Below are 15,149 nucleotides of genomic sequence, written 5' to 3' on the forward strand. Positions count from 1 at the left end.
AAGACATTAGTGAAAATATTTTATTAGGATTCTCAATTCATCATCACCCACTAATAGAAAAAGCAATTTCCCTAAAGACTGTTCTATGGAAAAAGTTAGAGTGAGGCTGCAAAAAGGCTGTACCTTGATTTTTAGTATTTAAAAATATAATTTAGCCTTTTAAATGTGGGGTTTTTAGTTGTGTACCATTTTAATCGTACAGGAAAGGTATTGAAAAAGCTCACTTTGGCATATGGAAAACTCACCAATTCATCTGCAATATTTAGAAATAATGTTTTTCTTTTTTATATGGGTGACAATACGGTATATGACAAGATGTAATTCAGGAAGATTCTTTATGTTTCCATAATAGATTCCACCACAGTAATTTTCCTCCCTCTACATCTTTTACGTATCTGCATGCTGTTGACTATGACTGACTCTGATGCAAAACATGTACAAACTTTATCCTTCATGTTTTTAACTATAAAGAAATGGAAACTGGAACATTTCAAACAGCTTAATAATTGTTTAGCAAGTCTTCCAGTCTACAAGCTGATGGTTTGGAAATTCAGTTTGAATTACTACTGTGTTGAATGACTGTCCATGAAGGAACAGATGGCATTATTCCTACAGGGAGTCACACTGATTACTATCTCTTTCTAAATATTTAAGTGTTGATTATAAAGACCAGTGACAAAGGAAGAAGAAAATAACTACTCAAGTACTACTTCTACTACACATCTTTCCCCAGAAGATATTTAGAATTCATCATTCTTACATGAATATAACCAGAGAAATCTGCATATGTAAACCCAGAGGTTATTTTCACCTCCTGCACAAGTTAGCTAGAAGTAGGGAATATTTTTGGTTTTTAAAATGAACTAACATTTCCACATCTTGAATTTTGATAAAACAGGAATCTAAATGCTGGTGTGATTTAGCTTTCCCACAACGACCTTAATAAGCATCATATGACAGATATGTAGATGTGGCATTAGGGATATGACCGAGTGGTGAACATTGTAGGGCTGGTTGGACTTGATGATCTTAAACCTTTTCTAATCTACAGGATTCTATGTTTCTATGTTATTCCCTTGTTTCCTTTTGTATTTAACTCTTGGTGAACAGGTGCTCGATACCTTTGTTCCAACAGAGCTTACCTGGTTGCTGTCATTACAAAAGTCTACACGCCAGAAGGAAACCAAGCCCTTTGGCAACTGTGAAGTTTTCACACAAAAGTTCAGGTCAGTTCTTTAACTGGTCAGATACCTTACGCAGCCTCTGGGGATTAAAAAATCAGCTTCACAGGCATAGCATGCACAATTTCATCTTGGTGTTTTTAATATCAGTAAGAAATGGCTCTTAATAACATGGTAATGTTTACTTAATGATTCACTTTGCCTCAATTACACTGTAACAAGCTGTCGTGATTCCATCACGCATTACTGCATAACGTCTTCTTAAAACAGATTATTACTTCTGCAAAAGACAATTAACTGCAGAAACTCCTTTCTTGACCATCCTCACAGCTTACTTGTTCTAGCTGACTAGCAAGTCCCAGGCTACGAGAAAGAAGCAGATTTCTCATGCTGAAAGACACCACTGTCATGCCTTTTTACTTCTTCTAGTTGAATCACTGGGAACTGTACTTGTTTTTCAAACCATTTGGCTACAGTGAGAAGCTGCTTCTCCTGGAATGAACGTCCAATGAACTGAAGCCCAACTGGCAAGCCTCTCTCTGAAAGAGCTGTAGGGACATTTATGGCTGGCAGTCCTGAAAGAAAAAAAATACACATGCAAAGACTTATTATTAAACCTTGGAGTAATTTTTGTATCAATTTTAAGAGAACGGAAAAAAAATACATAGAGAAAAAAGACTAGCTAAAATAATTTGATTCAATGAACTGAATGCTAGATGATCACAAGAAATTAATTTGAGAGATTTAAGAAGTCAGCATCCTCTGAAAAAGATAATCAGCTCTCCTTAGAAAGAGATTTCTGTCTCTGGAACAGATTCATCTTATCTGCAGCTCACACTCAGCTCCAAGGTGCCCTACTTTAAAATCTAGCCTTACATTTTCAAGCATTTAATAAACTATCCTTGGACCCAGTTACCTCTGTAAGACTTATGACATGGGGGTGAAATATTTTGATTCCAAAGAGAAGGTGAAATACCTAAAGGGACCAGACATTTAAAACGACTAAGCAGGGGAAAACACAGTTGAGTTCCTGTCCCTACTCACCAGCCATGTTTGCAGCCTGTGTCAGGATGTCATCTTGAGCACTGCGGGTCCTGTTGTCTTCTTGGATGAATTCCGTGTATGGTGCTGCATCATTCAGAGTGGTGGGAGTGAGTAAAACATCAACACCGCTCCTGAAAACCTTTACAAAGTCATTGGCAATGAGACGTCTCACCTTCTGCGCCTTGACAAAGTACTTCTCATAGTTCCTAGAAAGGAATAGGGACATAAAGTCCTGACAGTTTAATTCCCAAAATACAGAACTTAATTTCTTAGTTACAGTGGAAAAGACAAGCCCAGTAACCCTTTTGGGTAAAATTTTGACTCACACTGGAAGTTTAGTCACCACACATGTGTTTATGCTCTCATAGCAGAAAAGCTGTCAGAGAAGGAAGTGATAGGGGGCATACAGCTGAAGAAAGGTGAAGGGAAAACAAAACCCTACTTTACAATAATTAACTAAAAATCAAAACACTTCCATGACCATTTGGAACCTAAACTGTGTATTGAATTTCACAGAACCATGGAAAATGCTGAGCTGGAAGGGACCTATCAAGGTCACGGAGTCCAACTCCTGGCCCTGTGCAGGGCACCCCAAGAACCTCACAATGCACCTGAGAGCATAACTCAGCTTGGTGCTGTGACCACTTCCCTGGGGAGTCTGTTCCAGTGCCCAACCACCCTCTGGGAGAAAATCTGGTAACTAGCCACAGCACAGCAAAATCTAGAAAATACAGAACTACACAGGTCTGAAAAATAGTAATTAACCGTTTAGGATTCAATCCAGCAAGATACTTGAAGCCCATGAAAAAGTCCCATCATCTCTGGAGAACTCCAAGTGGATTTAAAACTATGTATGTGGTTGTAGTATACATTTCTGTAGAATACTATAAAGACATTATCTTTACCCTTTTTTTCCCCCCATGTAAACATGTGGTCTATGGATTTCTGTCTTTACATAACTCTGAACCAAAACCACATTCGTCAACTTTATGTATGTTGTTCCTTTTAACTTCATATGCAGAACCAGTAAATATGGAATCTTAAATTCAGAGAAGTTCAGTTTTGAAAGTATCTGTCATCTAAACACTCAGCTATTTGGGAAAGAAAAAAAAGTTAAGTGAAAGAAAAACAGAGTAGCATATTACCAACTGCTACACGCCAGAGTGCTTACAGATAAAACAACTGCAACTGCCTAAAACCCAGCTTGTTAGAGTCATCTAGAGATTTAAGATTCCAAGAAACAGCAATGAAAATGGTTATAATCAATAAACAGTGGATTCGAGTTATTAAGTTATATAATGGGAATTAGACCTTTTCCTACAATCACTTTGGAAATCAACCTAGCTGTTAACTTCAGAAAGTCCCTAAGTTCCATACCTACATATCTTTTAAATATCTCCAGGGATGGGGAGTTCACCACTTCCCTTCACAGCCTGTTCCAACACTTGACAACCCTTACAGTGAAGACATTTTTCCCAATACCCAATGTAAACCACCATTGGGTGCAACGTAAGGCTGTTTCCTCTTCTATCACTTCTTACCTGGGAGAAGACTGACTCCCACCTCACCACAACCTCTTTTCAGGTAATTGTAGTGAGACTGATAAGGTCTCTCCTTTTCTCCAGGCTAAACATCCCCAACTCCTTCAGCCACTCCGCATAAGACTTGTGCTCCAGACCCTTCACCAGCTCTGTTGTTCTTCTCTGGACACACTCTGGCACCTCAATGTCCTTCTTGCAGTGAGGGGCCCAAAACTGAACAAAGGATTCAAGGCATGGCCTCACCAATGCTGGGTACTGGGGGACAATCCCTGCCCTGGTCCTGCTGGACGCATTGTTGATGATACAGGATGGCATTCGCTTTCTTGGCCACCTGGGCTCATGTTCAGCTGCTGTTGACCAGGTCCTTTTCCCCTGGGCAGGTTTCTGAGCACTCTGCCCCAGTCCGTGGTGCTGCCTGGGGTTGTTGGGACCCAAGGGCAGGACCTGGCCCTGTACGACCTCATACAATTGGCCTCAGCCCAGCCCGTCCAGATCCCTCTGCAGAGCCTTCTTGCCCTCCTGCAGATCAACACTACCACTCAAATTGGAGCTGTCTGCAAACTGCTGAGGGACGACTCGATCCCCTTGTCCATGCTGTGTCTAAAGATGTTAAACAGAACTTCCTGAACAATCACCTAGTCATTTTACAACTTTGAAAAGCAAGATAAAAATAAGCTGTAAAAAGCAACATTTGCAGGAGACACAGATGGGTTTTCTCTACTACTTAAGAATGCTTTCTGAACCCTGTACTCTGTTCCTCGAGAGTGGAACTGTGGAACAGGAACACAACTCTCCTCTCCCATCCTGGTGGAAGCTAATTGTGTATTCCTTCACAGAAGAGCTAACTACGTGAATTTTGAAGCAGTCTTAGGAAAGCTGATCTGGACAGTTGTAAGTAGAGGGAGCACACTTGGCAGGAATATCGGCATTCCGTAAAAGCTGGTTGTTACAGACTGACTGACAACATTCCTGTCTCTGAGAGCAATTAGAAGTCACATATGATGAATACTCTTGCTGACAGAGCTCTTTCAAAGCAAGTGCGCTACAAAGACTGATTACGTGCCTAATATTTTTGTTAGTATCGGAACAAATTCAGACAAGAGAAAAACGGCACTTTTACAAAAATGAATTAGGACTGCTGGATAAGGATTGAAAACTAAAAATGTAAAACTGATCCACACACCAGCCTCTCTACGTGAGCTGGATAAAACCCTGGCTACTGTAAGGACTTCAGTTCAGTTGTTCTGCCAATGCTTCTCTTTCCCTGTCTATTGAGGCCGAGAGCTGCAGTTAATTTAATTGCTATGTCTCTGGCTTTCTCTAGAAGACCTCGCTACAATGTACCAGCAGTTTTTCTATGCAGTTTTAATGAGATTAACAACTACACAACTTCTAACACTAGGACAGTAATGACTTCAATATGATTTCAATGTCATACCATAGGGTAAATTTCTGCCTAATTTTACTAATGGATGCCAATAATGCTCTGGTAGGGGAAAAAATATCACTAAGTTGTTTTACTTATTTAATTTAGAAGGCTCACTGGGAAGACTTAGGGAAAACATTTTTGTTCATTATTAACAGTTCACTACGTATTATAGAGCTAAAGCAATAATAAAAATACAAATGGCTACTAGTATAAGGGCAATTTCTTTTTCATGTCATGATGAACAACTAATCACCATTTGCTCAAAAACTCGTTAACCTGGAAAAGCTGAATTTCAAGATGTTCTGCTTACTGTTTCAACAAGAAGTAGTTTCCTGACAGAATCCTTCCTCTTACAACATCATTGAAGCCTTCTCGTCGTGTTGCAGCATACATACTTTCGGTGGAATCCTTCGTGTCAGAACGATGTCCTGAAAAGAAAAGGCACTCTGGGTATTAATGCTTCTTGTAATCCTTAAGATCTAATAATGTCATAGTAGTACAGCAGGTCACTGTTTGCTGCAGACTGACATGCTACTATTGTGAAAAAAGAAGAAAACGTCTTCCTGTTTTATTATGGAAATACTAAGATAGATTTTGAGCCCAGACACTGATATGCCTAGTAGTGAAAGATTATGTAGTTATTTACACATTTTTATCTGCACAAGGTGTTTTACTATATTCCATCTTGAAGAAATAACATCAAGCATCCAACCACAAAAAGAAAAGCTATGAAAACTATCAGTTTTACATGGCACTGTTTCTACAGTCTGAGAAAAAAGTTTTTTCAAAGGCCTTACCATATTCCAGTCCATCAAACCTGGCCATATTTGATGCCACTTCTGCTGTGCACAGCACATGATAGCAGACAATGGAGTAACAAGTGTGTGGTAAGCTCACTTCAACCACTTTAGCACCTGCATTCTTAAACAGGTCAGCAGCCTTTGACCAGAGAGCCAGAATTTCACTAGACAGCCCTGGTGCATGATATTCCTTAGAGGAAAAACAAGAAGAGTTATTTTACACACTGGTTTACTTCTAATAGCAACCAAATCACAAATACTCCTTGTCAAAAATACACAGAAGCCGTTATCTCACCACTATATGGTTTAAAGTACTTATTAAAGCTTTCTGCATCTACTAAATCCTATACAATCAAGGAGTATTAAATTAACAGGATTCAGTCTTCTTAAGAGTATTACATTAATCTCAGTAGGATCAACATATGTATCACAGCTCATGGAATTCCAGCAGTTTCTTCTGAAGGTGTAATTGCCCAGTTATTCCCTTATTTATCTACCAAGATTGCACTGCACTCCTCTGACATCACGGGTAGAAATTCCTCAGGTCTAAATCCTAAAACTAGGGCTCCTTCAAGCAGAAAGATAAAAAGAAATGGCCACAGTGTTATCAGTGGCAACTGGCACACCTTGGTGAAACAAATAAAACCACCCACCAAAGAAGAACTAAAATCAAGGGGTTGGGAGAAAATTTAGAATACCTACATTCCTATTTCACAGCCAAATCATAGATATTCTATTAAAATTCCCTATTTTTGAAGATACTTGCTTTAGTTCTAACCCATAATATCAGGGTCATAATACTGCCTGACTTCTGAGTAGCTATGACCATGTTTAATTCTACGTATGTATCTACTTAGAGTAACCTGTAGGAGCAGAAAAAAGGTCCAAAGGATAGGAAAAAATAACCAATATCACCATTTTAGATTTATCAAGATTTAGACAGCATGCAGCTGATCAATTTTCTAGGCATGTTATTTTTCCATTTCACAGATTGTGAATAATTGATCAGTGGACATCTCTCTTTACCAAATTAAAACTTTTGGTATGCCTGTTCTAGCTTAGGTTCCAATACTGAGAATCCAATTCATAAATGTTATTCACATTATCTCCTTGAAGGCAGAGCCTTTATTAAATTAAAAATAGGCTAAAGTCCCAAACTTTGTTCCTGAATTTCAAGTACTCTTATAGATAGAAACATGATTGAATTGCACACATCAGATGCCAAATTACAGATGTCTTTCAGTTCTTATTAGAACTCTGCAAATCACAGCCCCTTGCGCCATTCAATTGCCTTTAAAATTCTGCTCTACATTAACACAGTGCCATTTAGGCAAGTATCTCAAAGCTCTGCACAAACCAGTACCAAGCTCACTGCATGGGAAGGCACCAAGAGCAACTTGTTTGAGAGTACAGAGGGGACTAATGAAAGACCAACAGAGAGAACCAAGAACTGAAGCTCCCCATGTCCCCTAAAGTTCCTGACAGTGCTTCCCACCACAGTGACAACATGTTCTAGATGATGCATTAGTGTATGCTTACTCCAAATTGCCTGGACAGGCAACAGAGCACATAAGTGCACATAAGCACATAATTCTTTTCCAGGAGCTGCTTTTACTGTCTTCACTGTTTCAAATCATGGGAGACTGGGCAGTGTTGGGCAAGACACAAGTATCTTTTTGTTATGTGTCTTTTATCTGTCCTTCCTGTCCATAACTGCTAACAGGATTTAAATGTTACCTTTGGAATTCCTATTGAGAGCTTGCTGACATCAGTCAAATTAGGTAGTTCAAACGGTTTAAAGTCATCCTGAATTGTGGTAGAGTCCTTAGGATCATGTCCAGCAAGTGAACCTGAAATATGACATGACATGTGAAGACCAGGAAAATGCACATTAGTTAGTCAGAATTCAGTTTTCAGGAATGTTGTTTACAAAGATGTATGACATAATAATACCTAACAAAACTGCTGCATCATCCACACATCTGGTGAGGATTCCTGGCACATCCATGGAGTTCACTAGAGGAATGAGACCATGGCGAGAGATCAGTCCATATGTTGGCTTTAAACCTACAACACCACAGTGAGCAGCAGGGTTTCGAGTAGATCCTCCTGTGTCTGACCCTAAGGCTCTATGGTTTCAAAAGGATCATCATTAGTAAGATAATTCAGAACATCTTCAAATCATAAGAATGTGTGGCTTTAAGATGCGTGGATTTAAAACTCCGTGAATTCTTCCAGAATCCAGAAATCATAATCACACAGCCTAAATTCTAGTCTGTTCTCTTATGTCTATTTTTCATTTGTTCTCTGATTTTTCTTAGGATCTCTAAATTTGCCATTAGGAGAGTCCAGTTCTCTTCACAAAGCAGAGGCAGGTGGGTGGAATTCAGACCATCTGAAAACGGCCCCAAATATCTTCCTCTGCCTCCTCTGTTCCAATACTGTGGTCTGTTCCAATACTGTGGACTCCAACTGATACATCTCATGTGATTTAGGGAACAGTTCTCAACACTGATATCTTACTTATTAGGTAGCCAATGCACCATGAATCAGCATTTTCCAGGATAAAACTGAAGAGTGACATTTCTTGCCCCTAACAAGAGGACAAACTTTGGAAAGATGCTTTTCCTGTTTCCAAATCTACAAAGATTGATCAGAATTCCCAGTTTACAGTAGCTTAGGTACAATTAAAACACAGTATATTATTAAGATGTTGAATCCCCTTTTTCTTATTCACAGGTGAAATCCTGTTCTCTCTAAATTGAAATTTTTGCTTCAAAAATTGTATTGAAATGAAACATGCTGTTCTCTTGTTTTTAATAAGAGCAGCATTAAAAAGAAAATGCAATTTTCATTCAAATCTTTGCCAAAACCAATTTAAACTTCAGAAACAGGTATTATTTTTATTGAAGTGACTATATGACTTTTCCCATATCTATTTGTTTCTGAGATGGCTGAACCAATTCAACTGACTCTCCTGAAGTGGAATTTTTTTCAAAGCCTTTGTGTTGATGTAAAATATCCTCAATTTTATGCATTTTTGGACATCCAAATCTCAAATTGAAAATGTAAAGACTGGCAGCATTCCTAGAGCTTGAAAGACACTAATAGGACAGATATACAATAGGTGATATGCAATAAAATAGCTGGACAAAAAGTCTCCCTGATCTGACAAAGTGCTGAGCAGTGCAAAATGGCAACCCAGCAACATAAAAAAAGGTGCCAGATCCTCTCAGGATCAGCTCATTCTGGCTCAGGATGAGGACCAGCAGTCCTTGGGAATGGATGCACAGAGTTCAAGCTCAACAGTATTAAAATGTTGAGTAGGTTACATCCCAGTAAAGGGTAAGGAGATGAAGAGACGTATGATTTAAAAAAGCAATTTAAAAAGTTGTAATCAACATCAGCAAGAATATTTTAACAACAAAATAGATGCTTGTAATGTAGTCTATGGGTAAACAAGGAAAAAGTAACTAGCTTCCAACTAAGAGCACAAATGAAATAATCTTCTATAAAACATGCTTCAACATGTAGCTCTAAAAATTGCATAAACGCAAGGCGTAAAGGTTTGTGATCAGTTTTACCAGTCAGTAAGACAACCGATTTTCTAAATAATGTTGCTATTCCATGCAGTTAATAATTACTATTAAAAAAAAATACAGCTTGTTTAAATTCCGTTAGGAAAAAAACTCCAAACAACCATAAACACACACTTGCCTAAAAAAAATTCCCAACAGTAAAACTGTCTTCTACCTTAAAAACAGGGAAGTCTGTAAGTATCTATGTAGTAAGTACTCTGTACTCTTTTGTTAAATAAGGGATTTGAAAGCTTTTAGGTACCAAATCTCATGTACTATTACATAACCGTGCTATGAAAACACAGGAGAGGAGGAAATAGTATTATCCTGTTACACATTAAGGGATCTCTTAATTTGCTGAATTATATTTTCCGTGTGTATTTGTCTAATGCAATTACTGAGGAAGAGAAGGTGCCACAAACCCTGTAAGACTTTTTAAGAGATTATGTGGGAATAAAACTGCCGGTCCTTTACTGCCATCATAATTTTATTTCACGGAGTGCAAAGCGGTCATACCACTAAATAATGCCTGAGATGAGTAAATCCAAATTTGTCTGCATGAATTACTTCTGGCCTCATGATATAACAGGAATAACCTGGGGATGCTGAAATAAATTTTTGTGTGCCAGTGCCAATAACCCTCCTATTTCACACTAGCTTATGAGAAAATGGTGAGATTAAAACAGTCCAACAGATTTTGAGACATTTAGGGAAAGTAAAAGCCTCTTACGCAAAACACGTGAAAGATGACACAGCAGCCGCGCTGCCTCCTGAGCTCCCTCCTGTAATTACCCAGTTAAACTCCTCGTCTTCAGAATGGGATTTTGGGACAGACTTTTCCTTGTACTGTTTTGAATAACTCCAGGGATTTCTGACTGGTCCAAATACTCCATCCGTACTCCCAGATCTAATACCGTCAGACAGGACAAATACAGAGAGAAGTGACAAATGACACACTGTATCCATCAATGTAATTTTTAGAATCCGATTTCTCATCATCCTTGCAAATTCAATTTTAACACAAGAAGACTGGTGTACATAAATCCTTATGCAGTCAGCTTCTATATTACATACAACTGTAAAATTTATAGCTGTTTATCAGTTTCTGACACAGAACCTGAACCAGTACCTCTAACTTCTGCTAATGCTACTGAACCAAACAGGGTCACAAAGACATAAAACTGATTTAAGCTATGTAAAAGTACAGGAGCACATCTCTTTCAAAACCAAGTATTCTGCTTTTCCAGCACTGCATTTGATGCAAGATCACAGTCATGAGAAAAAACATGCTGCTAGAGGTGGAGAAAAAGCTCCACAATACCAGGAACATGCATTTCTCTGAAATGCCACGCTATATTCACCTTGTAGCTCCCTGCAGAGGCCATAGTTCACTGGTACAGAATACCAGTACGGCTTCTCAGAAACTGCTTTCAGTCAGCTTGCGTCACTTAAGTGTGAACTGCCAGCCAGAAGCAGGGGCGGGGCATACTTTCCTCCTTCTTCAGGCCCTCTACCCCACGCTGCCCCTGACTGCAAGGTGCCAGTGCTATCAGCTAAATCATCAGAGAGAACAGTAGCTTGAAAACCAGCCTTACTGAGACACCATTACTTTTGAGCTGGATCCACTCCCTGATCAAGAGACCATGCAAAGACACAGACCAGAATGCGATGCCAGTATTGGGATAAGCTTTTTAGGAGAATCCTGTGCTTTAATGAGCTTAGACCAGCTGTAATACTGCATTATCAGGTTTTTCCCAAGCTTTTTGCCTTCTCTTCCTCTGAGGAACAGCTTTTTCACACAAAAATTACTTAATTCAAAGTAATATTGTCAAAGCATTTCCACCCCATCCACGTGAATTTCCAATCAAACCTTGGACTTTAGTTTAAGTATAATAAAGCCAAAATGCAGCATTTACTGCTTTTTGCAATAACTAAAGTCCCAGAGATTCCCTTCCAAACCTAGCAGTAATTCCTATCCCTAATAGCCCGATGCTGTCCTCTGCTACAGCTTGGCTGCCTTCACTGATACGCAGAAGAATCAATTTGTAGGAGCATTTTTCAATGTGCTCCTGACAAAAAGTCACCAACATTAGCTTAAGCAAATGAAAATTCTTGCTCTCGATTAGCCTGTGTGCAGCAAGTCAGGGAGTACCCACATAAATTACCCCAGTGGCCAGCAGTGACTGCCATTGGGGGCATGATAACAATTACCTAAGGGCAAAAAGCCATCAGTAAGGAGAGAGGAAAAGGCAGCAATTAACTGTGTTGTAACCAATCCTATTAACACACTACTGAATCTACAGGAAAGCCACTTGTGCTCGGCCTTCTGCAAAAGCTGGACCGCTTCCTGCCTCTCAAACAAAGCTACATTTGAACACTATGTTCACAAAACTCAGGGTCTGTATCATTTACACAACGCTATAAATGCTCAGAGGGAAGTTCATGCAGCTCTGTGTACCCTTCCAGTAAGTATTCATTATTGTCTCACCTCACAGAAACAGTAGTTAAGGATTAGAGGTAGATTGGAACAGAGGGCATGTATGCCACCTTACGTAAAAATCAACACATTAAAAATAATAAACATCACTCACCCCATTGCAAATTCATCTAGGTTTGTTTTACCTAAAAGCACAGCTCCATGATCCAGTAATTTCTGAACTACTGTAGCATTGTAAGGAGAAATATAACCTGAAAACAATCAGAACAATTAAGAGCAACTGGTGAGATACAAATTATTTTTACAAGTAGCTACTCTGAACATTCTGAAGTTGCCATTACCACTCAGGCCTTACATAACCTAGCATGAGAACTATGACAGTGACACGAGACCTCAGGTAGTGACCCATTCACTTTGTGGATGATGACAGGGGCTTCTCCACCCCCACTTTCATCAGGAACAAGAATATCACTCCTATTACTTATTGTAATCAATCACAACACGTCTGAGAATGTGCTTTAAGGAAAAACATCTCAGGTAATATAACAATTTTTACAACAGCGAAGTAATATTTGTTTCTTCTGCTATTAAAAATACACAATCAAATTAGAGGTCTGCTGATTTACTTCTGCTATCTTCTGAAAGGATTAATATAAAGTTTTACTTTGTGCAAAATAAAACAGATATAAAAAATGTTTCCTACTTTTGCTTTTACTATAAAAACATTGTAATGCCTTGAAAATGTTCATGACTTGTTAATAAAAACAATGAATTTAAGAAATTTAAAAAAATGCCTTAAAAGCATTATGGAATATGACTGTCTGCTGCGGTTGTTGACGTCTACTTCTCCTACAGCCATATGAAAAAACTACTTAAGGCAACAATTATAAACAGAACAACAACAACAAAATAGGACTGACTTTGGATTTCACTAGGCAGAACAGTATTGACTGCTCTCCTCTAGATCTAAAAGCAATGTGAAGGAATATGAGAATTTTGGAACCATTTTATTGTAGTATATGTGTTTATGTTATTACTGTTGTTAAATGCATAAAAATATAAATAAACAGATAATGTGCTTAGAAAAAGAAGATCATCCACCTGTAATGCCACATGAACTTGGCTAGTGAAATTGGATAAATGTATTTCCTCAAATGATTCCAGGTCATTTTTTGAAAATACTTGGATTTCTGGGAGACTCCAGTCCAAAAACCCTCTAAAGAGCAAAAGATCTGATTTTACTTGAAAAGCTTTACTGTACCTTTTAGCATATTTGATGCACATGTTGTCTCAATGCCAGCTGTATTAAAGTTGTCTTTTACAGCAATAGGAATTCCATCTAGAATGCCCAGTGGCTGACCTGCATTAGGAATGATTGCAAAACAGCAGAGATTAAAGCAAAGTGTGCTATATATATATATATATAATGTTCTCATCAATTACTATTTATTTTACATGTGGTTTTTGGAAGTAAGATTCCTCTCCACTTGGCATTTGATGGTTGTCTGTTCCATTTTCAAGAACCATTCTTTCATTTTATCTCAAGCATTGAGCACTCTGCCCAAAACAGACCTGGCCTCACATAGCAGAGCTCTGTGATTGTGTCTAAGCCCTCCAGACAGACAGCTGCTTTCATCTAGGCTGGCTGTCCCAAAGGAGTGCACACCTCTTCCAATGTGCCATGCTTATTTCAGCCATGAGTGCTGCTAAATCCACTCCATCACTAGGCTGGGAGCCATAAACTCTGCCTACCTGACATCCACAGTAGATATGACCCGAAAAGTTACTGAAGCAGAGAAATCCTTCGCAAGTAGTTGATTATCCACCATCAAAAAAACTCCGAACCAACAAACAACGCCAAAAAACCCCACCAACCCGAAAACCAAAAGGCCTAGATCAGGAAGCAAAACCACCTGGCTGACAATTTTATTAAGGTTCCAGAGGACAACAGCAAGTGTCACCCAGGAAGAAAAACATGTACTCTACTTGGTGAAAATTTACCTTTCCTGCCCTTCTTCAAACACAGAGGAAAATGAGGATGGTCATATTCTAAATGCTGCAGATAACAGGACCGAAAGCTGTTCTGTTCTCCAATTATTAACTCTAATTAATGAAACAGCTTTATTTTAATTTGCTTTCTTAATTAAAAACAGGTTGTGCCAGCTGTTTGCCTATCCCAGTCTGTAGGCCTGTGAATGAGCACTGCATTTGCCTATTCATGGTACCTGTTGGCGACACATTCCAAATTAAGCGCTGAGGGAAAGAAGCAGCAGACACCAAGTAGCAGTGCTGTCCAAGAGGCACAGAGCCTACTTAACCTGCAGCGCCTCGTTTGGTCCAGGTTTTCTCTCTGATTTTTGGACTAAATATTCTCCCGAGTGCCAAGTGTACATCCACGAGCATCCACGGAAACCTCAATCGTGAGCCTCATTCCCCGACAGTCAAACAAGCCAAGACACCCCCTTAAAAAAGTTAAGGTGCTTCGTCTAACACAGACAGCTCCTCCACAGCAGCTTTTAAAGGACCGGCATGACATACAAACCGACATACCTCTTTTATATCTTTCCTCTGATTCTTCAGCCTGCTTCAAAGCGGTCTCTTCCGTTACGGTAATGTATGCATTCAGAAACTTGGTGCTTTTGATGACGGCCAGACATCGCTGGCAGAGCTCCGTGGGAGTGACTCGTCCTTCCTTCAGCGCCGCCGACACCTGAGAGCGCAGCCCGTCTTTTAGGGCAGCCGGGTGACAGAAGCCGCGCCGGGGCGGTACGGGAAGAAAGCGCCATCCCCGCCTGAGGGAAGGAGCCCACGGGAAGCGCTCTCCCGTCCGCCCCGGGGAGGGGGGACGCCAAGAGACCCCGGTCACCTTGCGAACCCGCTCCGCTCCTCAGCACCCCCGCCCCGCTCCTCGGCCTGCCCGGCAGGCGGACAGACCCCCCTCACCTGTCGGAGAGAGGCGCGCAGCATGGCTCTCCCTGCCCGTCGCCGCCTCCTCACGCCCGCCGAGCGACCCGAACTCTTCCCCCAGCGCGGCGGCCGCGCGCCGCCATCTTGCCGCAACACCCCGCGGCACCATTGGCAGGGCGGCCAAGAAGGCGGCCGCCCATTGGCTGAGGGGGCCGCCGGGGCTGAGCGCCGA

The 15,149-nt window shown here is 40.1% G+C and overlaps 1 protein-coding gene across 1 annotated transcript; it reads right to left on the reverse strand.

Annotated features, from left to right (window-relative positions):
• Positions 1-1,302: 1,302 nt before the first annotated feature.
• QRSL1 (glutaminyl-tRNA amidotransferase subunit QRSL1) lies at positions 1,303-15,089 on the reverse strand. The gene is made up of 11 exons (XM_040059820.2): positions 14,954-15,089; positions 14,561-14,720; positions 13,272-13,370; positions 12,165-12,261; positions 10,304-10,480; positions 7,949-8,124; positions 7,733-7,845; positions 5,993-6,185; positions 5,506-5,623; positions 2,226-2,431; positions 1,303-1,756 (listed from the first exon to the last, which is right to left on the reverse strand). Exons 1-11 carry the CDS (start codon positions 14,975-14,977, stop codon positions 1,545-1,547), a joined length of 1,575 nt encoding a protein of 524 aa, XP_039915754.1. The 5' UTR covers positions 14,978-15,089; the 3' UTR covers positions 1,303-1,544.
• Between the last annotated feature and the right edge of the window lie 60 nt (positions 15,090-15,149).

The sequence above is a fragment of the Hirundo rustica genome, chromosome 3 (genome assembly GCF_015227805.2).
Source record: "Hirundo rustica isolate bHirRus1 chromosome 3, bHirRus1.pri.v3, whole genome shotgun sequence".
NCBI lineage: Eukaryota > Metazoa > Chordata > Aves > Passeriformes > Hirundinidae > Hirundo > Hirundo rustica.

What these genes read in the sequence shown, in the direction of transcription:
- QRSL1 (XM_040059820.2), bottom strand. Translation starts at nt 14,977, where the DNA reads ATGCTGCGCGCCTCTCTCCGACAG. An exon ending in TGCGCGCCTCTCTCCGACAG is followed by an intron (nt 14,721 to 14,953) that starts GTGAGGGGGGTC and finishes CTGCGCTCTCAG; the next exon opens with GTGTCGGCGGCGCTGAAGGA. An exon ending in TGATGCAGCAGTTTTGTTAG is followed by an intron (nt 7,846 to 7,948) that starts GTATTATTATGT and finishes GTCATATTTCAG; the next exon opens with GTTCACTTGCTGGACATGAT.